This window comes from Gobio gobio, assembly GCF_949357685.1.
Source record: "Gobio gobio genome assembly, chromosome: 24".
Taxonomy (NCBI): Eukaryota; Metazoa; Chordata; class Actinopteri; order Cypriniformes; family Gobionidae; genus Gobio; species Gobio gobio.
In genome coordinates, this window is record NC_137120.1 from 42,806,626 (window position 1) to 42,816,086 (window position 9,461).

The window sequence follows — 9,461 nt, forward strand, 5'->3', positions numbered from 1 at the left end:
GACTTACTGTAACTGTACACCATCTGTTTTCAACAGTTTTATAAATGTATTTATGTTGTAGATAAACATGAATTTAAATGGCATAAATTACATTTACAATTCACTACATATTGGTCTGTTTTAACACATGGCTAAGGTATAATGAGAATTATTGTAACCTACTAATTTAACCATCAAAACGCTTATGTTACAGCATTTACTTTAACCATGTATTTATTCACCTCTTTTAATACTTTTTTCATGAAAAAAGCCGTGGTTTTACTGCAAATAAAACATGGTTATTGTACCATGGTAACCACAAATCAACCGTAGTTCTGCTACACTAACCATAGCTTAACCACGGTATTTGTAGTAAAACTGTAATACAAATTGTAATCAATCCACGAAAAATAACATGGTTAATACTTTTTACTATAATAATATCCAATGCTTAATTTTCATAAGGATGTTTATCAGTCCAATTCATTAAAAAATGTAAATTCAACAGGTATGAAAATTTATCAGTAAGAGAAAAAAACCTTTATGAGAAGACGAACACTGGGCAGCAATAGGTTAAGTTGGGAAATATATTTATTTATTATTCAGAATGCACATTTGGAAGGGAAATAACCATTGACGATTAATTGTGGCCAACAAATGGGATGGGAAAGACCCTAGATGCACGCATATTGGGTAATAGATGATAACAGAAATGGAATATGAATGAGAATGTGTAAGAGGATAGTCAGATGTTCTGCAGGCTTCTCTGCTTTGTTGGCTGTTAGCCTGATAGAAAGCAGGAGAAAAGAGCAGCTGACCCTCCTGTGACCCAAACTCCGCCTTTGTTCATAGCCACTCCTCCAGTCGGCCCGCTTTGGACAGAGACATTCATCTGGTCAAAAAGCCCCCAAAATTGGTCCAGAGGATGCTCCGAGGAGTCACGATCAGAGGAAGCGGTTATTGAGAACAGGAGTGATCCAGAATCCTGCAGGATGGAGCCTGAAGACACCGAAGAGCAAAGAGGTTGGTGTTTATTCATGATTCTTCATTAATGATGCTGAATTACTTCATGCAGTTCATCAGATTTAATGGATGTAGTTACAAAAGTCATAAAACTGTTAAAGTAGCAAATACTATATAGGGCACTTTCCATGAACTGGGTACAGAATGAAGAATGGAGACCTCTTTTCTTTTGTTTTCTAAAGAACAATGGTCAGTGAAAGGAGATTTGAGAATCATTGATCAGGAGGTCCGACTAAAAACTGACCAATAAATTGACAATGTTAACGTTATGGAGAAAATAACTAAATGATAAGGGAATGTGATTTTCGCAATATACAGTTTTAAAAAGTGTTGGCTGAGGAGTTTAACACATGTTCAATTGTAGGGTGAGGGATATGACACATTTACAATATGCGTCATTTTATTTCACAATTACGATATTGTGTGAGAATAGAAAGCTGCTCTCAGTGAAGTGGAAAAGTACTGGCTGTGTGTGTGTGTGTGTGTGTGTGTGTGTGTGTGTGTGTGTGTGTGTGTGTGTGTGTGTGTGTGTGTGTGTGTGTGTGTGTGTGTGTGTGTGTGTGTATTTGCCATATACCTCCTGCTCCTTATCTCTGGAGACGGCAGCGCTTGGGACCGTTGTTTGTTCTTCAACATTTACTGATTAGCTCATGAGTTATCTGTGCTAATGTATCCTTAGCAGTAATTATATACTCTATATATTATATTACACTAGCCTATATGAGAAAAAAGTTCTTAAGCTTACTGAAGACAAGTAAACACTAATAAAATAAGAACAAAAGAACGAATTACAGGTAATTAAAGTGAAGAGGTGGATTTAAATCCCCTCTTTTATTATATAATGAATAGAGAATCATAGTTTTCTTAAAGGGGTCATGACATGAGATTTGTGTCAAAATCACAAAATCAGGATCGCTGTGACCCTACATAGTACAAGTGATTTGGAAATGGATATAAATCAGATTAAGAAAAAATCTGTCTGAAAAAATTATTGGGAATGGCAATCATTCGCTGATTTCTTACATAAATGCATAAAAATAATACATTTATAGCAGTAGTCTTCTTTCTGCCATTACATCATGGTTCACTTTTAAGTTCTAAATTTTTTTCTTCTTACTTTTATTTTAGACCTGATGAAAGACGACAAGGAGAGTGAAGCAGTGGAGAAACATCACAATGTCAAAACTGGTGAAAAATCTTTGAGTCACTCACAGACTAAAAGTAATTTATTGAAAAGAAGAGCCAAAAAGTCTTTCACCTGCTCACTGTGCGGGAAGAGTTACACAGAAAAAGGAAGCCTGAAGAGACACATGATAATCCACACTGGAGAGAAACCGCACACATGTGATCAGTGCGGGATGAGCTTCACATTAATAGGAATCCTTAGGAATCACATTAAGACCCACACTGGAGAGAAGCCATACTCATGCGATCAGTGTGGGAAGAGTTTTCCATACAAACCGAGTCTTAAACTTCACATGAGGATCCACACTGGAGAGAAGCCGCACACGTGTGATCAGTGCGGGAAGAGATTCACACACAAAGGAACCCTTAAGGATCACATGAAAACCCACACGGGAGAGAAGCCACACGCATGTGATCAGTGCGGGAAGAGATTTGCACAAAAAGGATCCCTTAATGAGCACATGAGGATCCACACTGGAGTGAAGCCATTTGCATGTGATCAGTGCGGGAAGAGTTATAGAAAGGCATGCAGTTTAAAATTGCATCTGCGTTCTCATTCTGGAGAAAGGCCATATTACTGTGATCAGTGCGGGAAAACGTTTTTTAGGGCAGATGCGCTGAAGGACCACATGAAAGTTCACTCAAAGGAGAAGCCTTACACGTGTTCTTTGTGTGGAAAGAGCTTTAGTCAGATGGGTACTCTAAATTTACACCAGAAAAGACACAATGGTGTGAAGGATCACATGTGCTTTGATTGTGGGAAGACTTTTGTTAGAGATGCTGACCTGAAACTGCACCAGAGAGTTCACACCGGAGAAAAACCTTACAAGTGTTCACACTGTGACAAGAGATTCACATGTTCAGAATATCTGAAAATACATGAGAGGATCCACACCGGAGAAAAACCTTACAAGTGTTCAACCTGTGACAAGAGATTCACATTTTCAGGACATGTGAAAATACATGAGAGGATCCACACCGGAGAGAAGCCGTATCACTGCCCTCCATGTGGGAAGAGTTACACTCAATTATCTTCTTTACTCAATCATACAAAAAACAAATGTCTGGAATCACAGTGAGTAGTTCACCCATTTGGTAGTTTATGATTTTTGTATTTTGTTCAGTTTATATTTGAATATGAAGTGCGGTGGATTCCTATGCTTCATCACATTCCCATCGCTCTCTTATTAATCCATGCTTAATCAGCATTTAACAAGTATTTATCCTTTATGGCAGTGGTTCCCAAACTGGGCGAGGGGAGAAACCTCTTCAGGGTAATACAAGACCCCACTGCAAATGTATCCCTACTTGCCACATACACTGGACAAATATATAAACGCAACACTTTTGTTTTTACCCCCATTTTTCATGAGTTGAGCTCAAAGATCTGAAGCATCACATGAGAGTTCACAGCGGAGAGAAACCGTTCACATGTGATCAGTGCGGGAACAGCTTCACACAAAAAAGAATCCTTAAGGAACACATGAAGATCCACACCGGAGAGAGGCTGTACACGTGTGATCAGTGCGGGAAGAGCTTCAGACAAGCAAACGCTCTTAAACTACACCTGCGCTCTCATTCTGGAGAAAAACCCTTTACTTGTGATCAGTGCGGGAACATGTTTTCAAGGGTTGAAACCCTGAAGAACCACCTGAAAGTTCATCGAAAGGTTGATGATCCTTCACCCCAGTCTGAGGTCCAGAGCGCTCTGGAGCAGGTCTTTTTTTTGTTGAAAATGTTAAAAAAATAATAATAATAATAATAACAACAGGAAGAAAATATATATGTACCTAAATCATACATACCTACATACATACAATACAATTAAGAATACCAAATAAAAAAGAACATACACTTCTCTATACACACTTCCAAAATTATTATAAATAATTAAGTACTTCAAAAGGAAAAACAAAACAATTTCCCATGTTCAAAAAGGAGTAGGAAGAAGTTCAAAAAAACTTTTCTAGTCCTACCCCCCCCCCCCCCTTATCTCTATTTTTCCCTTAATTAAACACAAATAGAATCGTTGCTTTACATATTTACATAAACATACACTATACATCTACTTCCAGTGCTTATATTCACATAATATTACACAGATGCATACATTCATAACTACAGTACGTATACACATTTCCATCATCTTCTTTTCCATTTATCTATATTACACCCAATAAAAACCCAACCAAACTAGACTTTTTATATAATCCCAAAAACATATGGTCAGTATATGATATTAACATCTCAATTCCTTTTCATATCCCTTCCCAGAGCAAATTAAACTGTGTCATCAGCAAATAAAATAGTTTTCAGCTTATTTGACACCTCCCATACATTATTTATATATAAATTAAACAACAATGGTCCCAGCACTGACCCCTGGGGGACCCCACAGGTAATTACCTTGGACGTTGATTTACAGTTTTGCAGTTCTACGTATTGATATCGATTTTGTAAATAGTTATTTAACCAAGAAAGTGCCGTAATTTCTGGTCTACTGTGTCAAATGCCTTTGTAAGATCCAAGAATATCCCCACTGCATATTTTTTTTTGTTCTATTGCTGTTGTTATTTCCTCTACATGTTGAATAAGTGCATGTGAAGTTGTCCTATTAGCCCTGAAACCATATTGCTGATCACACAGTATATTGTGTTTAGTAATAAAACTATTAAGTCTTACAGAGAAAATGTTTTCTAGTATTTTTGAGAACTGTGTGAGCACTGAAACTGGTCTGTAATTTGAGATTATATTTTTTTCACCAGCCTTATATATGTGTATTACCTTTGCCATTTTCATTTTATCTGGGAAAAATCCAGATTTCAGAGATTGATTACATACATGCTTTAAAGGTTTAAAGGTCCCATGGCATGGCATTTTTCTATTATTTTATAGTGTTTTCTGAGGTGTACTTATATTATTAGTATGATTTTTACATCATAAAATGTCATAATTTAGAAATAAAAGGCATTTTTTCTATACTGCTGTTTGCCCTGTGGCTGAATGCCCTGCTTCAAGAGGCGTGTCTGCTGTGAGACTTCAGTAAAAACGCCCACTGTTGTGATTGGCTGACATCTTTGCATTTTAAATGAGCGGTGGGGGCGTGGTTTAACGAGGCACGAGTCTGCCAGAGAGACGGATGGACCTGTGTTCACTTCTCATCAGTTCTCTCAGCATGTCTCAGTTCAGGGTGAACTGTTGTAGTTACTAGCATATACTTCAGGTTATTAGTTTATTTCTAGTCGGAGGGGCTGTCACTCATGTCAGAAAGTTAGTAACTTTAGTAAATTATGGATCAGCGCTGACTCGAGACGCGAACCGTTTAGAACGATTCAGTCCGATTTGGTGAACTGGTTCGGTTCACTAAAAAGAACCGATTCAAAAGAATGATTCGTTCGCGAACCGGACATCACGGAGACGAAGCGATTGCTAACAAAGTTATTTATAGTAACTACTGAGTTATGAGAGCGCTGTCAGTCAGCGCGAGTTTATTGTGTTTGTATCTGAGAGTTCTGAATAAACACGAGTCCCAGTCACGCCGAGTCCGTCTTCATCATTATTCTACCAACTTTGTAACACATGCAATGTACCATTACAGCGAGATGAACGAGTTAGTAAGTGTTGAGTATTGCATTATTTCTAGATATGTTCCAATCATATGAATAGCGTCATTGACGCGCATTGAGTAACGTTACACAGCGCAAACAAAGACACAACAGCTGTAATCGAATGTAATCCAGTTTATTGTGGGGAAAGCTGGCTAGCCTAGCCGGATACCCTCACGCTTACCCCCCTTCTGCTTAATCTCACGCCGCGTTTGGCTCCTCCGCTGTGGGCCAGATGCAGTACTGGGGGTCGGGGATGTTGAAGGCCGAGCTTCGGCGTGTGTGAGGTTTATCTCTAAAGATGTGACTGCTGATGTTAAACAGAAAAGACTGTATGCACATTTTAGAACAGATAGACGCGACAAGGACGTACAAAAACACTGACTCACAAGATAGAAAACATGAAAACACCGTTCTGTCGGGAGAGAGAGAAGCCGCTGCGTGTCCACAAATAATAAATAATAAGCTACACATAAGAAATCAATGATCACAGATCAGAAGGAACTGAAGAAAGACTTCTGTTTTCATTTGTACATCCAAACACTGAGAAACTGCCAGTGTTCACTCGTTCACAAGTAACGTTAATGATCTCGAGTGTTTGCATGGGCGTGCCAGATTCTCTGGGCGGAGGAAAGGGAGGAAACCGTTCCTGCTTGGACGTCAAACCAGGAGACTTCAGGATTGGCTCGTCTGGCCTGTCATTTTCTCAAAGGCAGAGAGAGACAGCCAGAACTCGGGTTTACACCGATCAACATTTCTATCCACTTGGGGACAATATTCAGGCTAGGGGAACTCATATTAATGTTGAAATACCTCATAAAATGAAAATTTCATGCCATGGGACCTTTAACAATACTTCCAATAATACTTTTAACTATACACATGTCAATACCATTCCAATCTGTTGAGTCTTTACAAGTCCCTCAGCCAAACCTGGACCAATTCCAACAAAAAAAATAATTAAATTAATTTGCCACTAAGGTCATATCCTTGACCTCTGTATTGTTTTTAATTAAAGAATATTCAAAATCTCCTATGTGTCCTTTTTTATTCTTGATAATATCATTTAACACTCTCCATGTGTTTCTTATATTACTTCTATTATCCTCCAGTAATTTACTGTAGTAATTATTTTTATAAATTTTCATGATCAGTTTATTTTTATGTCTTATATTTATTTTCTGCTTCTTCTGTCCTCTTCTTTAAAAACTCTTTATAAAGCACATTCTTCTTAGTACATGCCTTTAGTATTCCATTAGTTATCCACGGTTTTTCCTCAGATTTCTTTTTTACCTCTTTCTTTACCAGAGGACAGTGTTTTTCATAGAGTGACACTACAATAGCCAAAAATGAGTCGTAAGCTTCATTCACATTTTCTACATACACTTTACTCCAATCTTGTTTCAATAAATCCTCCTTAAATGTATTAATGTTTTCTTGGGTTCTATATCTAGTCATTGTGTATTTTTTACTTTCCTTCTTAGTCTTAGTGTAGCTGTGTATGTTTGCAAAAACTGGCAGATGATCGCTGACGTCGTTTATTAATAGTCCGCTTTCAACTTTATATTCAATAACATTGGTAAATATGTTATCAATTAATGTAGCACTATTTGTTGTAATTCTAGTTTGTCGACTGATTGAGGGATACAAACCGGTACTGTACATCATATTAATGAACTCTGTAGTTTTGTTATGTTCTTGTGGACTGAGCAAATCAATATTGAAATCTCCACAAATAAACATTTTTTTTTGTTATTACTATTATTGAACATTTCAGCTATTTTTTCCTTAAACATGTCAATATTTGATCCTGGTTTCCTATAAATGCAGATAACTAGAATTTGCACAGTGATGCATTCCATGATTGTATCTAGGACAAAGGACATTTTATTAACTTTCTTACATTTATATATTTTATCAATATATAATGCAACCCCCCCCCCCCACCCTTCGATTGTCTCCAATTAATAAGAAACAGTTTGTATCCGTCAATCTCCACCAAATCATTTTGTTCTTCCGTAAGCCAAGTCTCTGATATTGCTATTGCTGTAAATACTTTTCCCACTTGTTTAAGGCACTGTTTAATCTTTGAAAGGTTTGCCATAAGACTCCTGCTATTAAAATGTATTATTTATATTGTGCTATCCATTTTTATGCATTCTTTAAACTGTTCAACTGTATAGTATTCACACTGGCTTTGAGTACCAATATAAAAGTCATTATCTGGGTCAATATCATTTTCAATATCTTGTGGCTTATATTCAGTATATTTGAAAGTTTCCTAGTTCAATTGTTCCTGAGTAACAGATGAGTTTCTGTCCAAGTTTTCCATAGTCATTGTCTTTGATGAAATCAGTTCAATTTGTATTCAGTTAGCTATATAGGCATATGTTAATCTTGATTCATTCCTTCTTCGAACTTATCCAACTCAGAGATATCCTTGATGAGGAGAACTTTCGCTGTCTCAGGTGTCGATCCATGTAAGTTGATAAAAATTTTACAATTTCTTACCCATGTTGCCTGGATCTTGTTTTGTTTTCTAAGTATACATGCTTTTCTGGCGATGTCGGTGTTCATTTATATAAACTTCTGTCCCTTTTAATTTCCTGCCCTGTCTGAGGAGGGCTGACTTTTTCTTTTTATTCATAAACGTAATTATTATCAACGGGGTGGCCGTTTTGCTTTTGCTTGGCAGTGTGTGACAAGCCTCAATGTCGTCGCTATCAACACAAATACCTTTACTGTCCAAAAAGCAAATCGCCTGTTGTTCCAGCGACTCCTTCTCCTCCTCCGAAGCTCACTTACTCCATCAGTGGCGTGCCCAGCGTTCACAGCCACCCTAGCATAGTTCTGGTGTTTGGTTCTTAGGCCGCTGATAACCACATCGTTAACTCTGGAATATTGCTCGAGATCAGCGCTGTAGTTTGCGCTGCAACTGTTGAAATTTCTGTTGACAAAAAGTTCAGAGATTTCTTGATCTCCTTCACCTCATCGGGTAAGTTTGCATTTTTCTTTAGCGGCATATTCCCGGAGACATAAGAAAGTGTGTTGGTGTTACGTCCAAGGACGTATTCATTTGTGTATTGTATACCAAGAGTGTTATTTGCCAGTGCATGTGTATTTCTCTCTCTCTCTCTCTCTAATTGTATGTCTGAGTATTAGGATTGATGGCCACCACCTGTGCTCGTTACCTGTGAGCGCTGCCTGCGCACTGACTGGTGCGTGTCCTGAGGAGTCTAATATAAAACCACAGAGAGAGTACTGAGGAAGGAGAGAGACAACGCGGCGTTTGAGATTGTTCTGCTCTCCAAGTCCAGACGAGCAGGTTGCGCTCTGTGGTGTATGTTCACAATGTGTGTGAGAATGTTATTTGTAAATCGTGAGAAAATTGCTATTTTAACCAAGGAACCGGGACGTGTGAGCTATGCGTGTGAGGGAGTCGCCTGTCGATTGCGTCATATCTGCGTCACCCTCGTCTCCGGTTTTATTCAGTGAATCTCTCAGTTTACTCTCACTGCATTGTGAACAAGTGTCATAGCAGCCACCGAGCGAACGTCATAACTTCCTTTTCAACACACTCAGATATATCTAATACGATAAACAGAGTTGCGTTACCTCAGACTCATGACTGGAAAAGAGGAAGTAGCGCCGGCAACCGTGTCATAATAA

General features: G+C 38.1%; 1 protein-coding gene across 1 annotated transcript; it reads left to right on the top strand.

Annotated features, from left to right (window-relative positions):
• Positions 1 to 657: 657 nt before the first annotated feature.
• On the top strand, positions 658 to 4,004 carry LOC307120209 (uncharacterized protein; the record flags this gene model as incomplete). The annotated part of the gene is made up of 3 exons (XM_079807094.1): positions 658 to 672; positions 765 to 1,002; positions 2,131 to 4,004. 3 exons carry the CDS (start codon positions 658 to 660, stop codon positions 3,264 to 3,266), a joined length of 1,389 nt encoding a protein of 462 aa, XP_079663220.1. The 3' UTR covers positions 3,267 to 4,004.
• Positions 4,005 to 9,461: the final 5,457 nt, after the last annotated feature.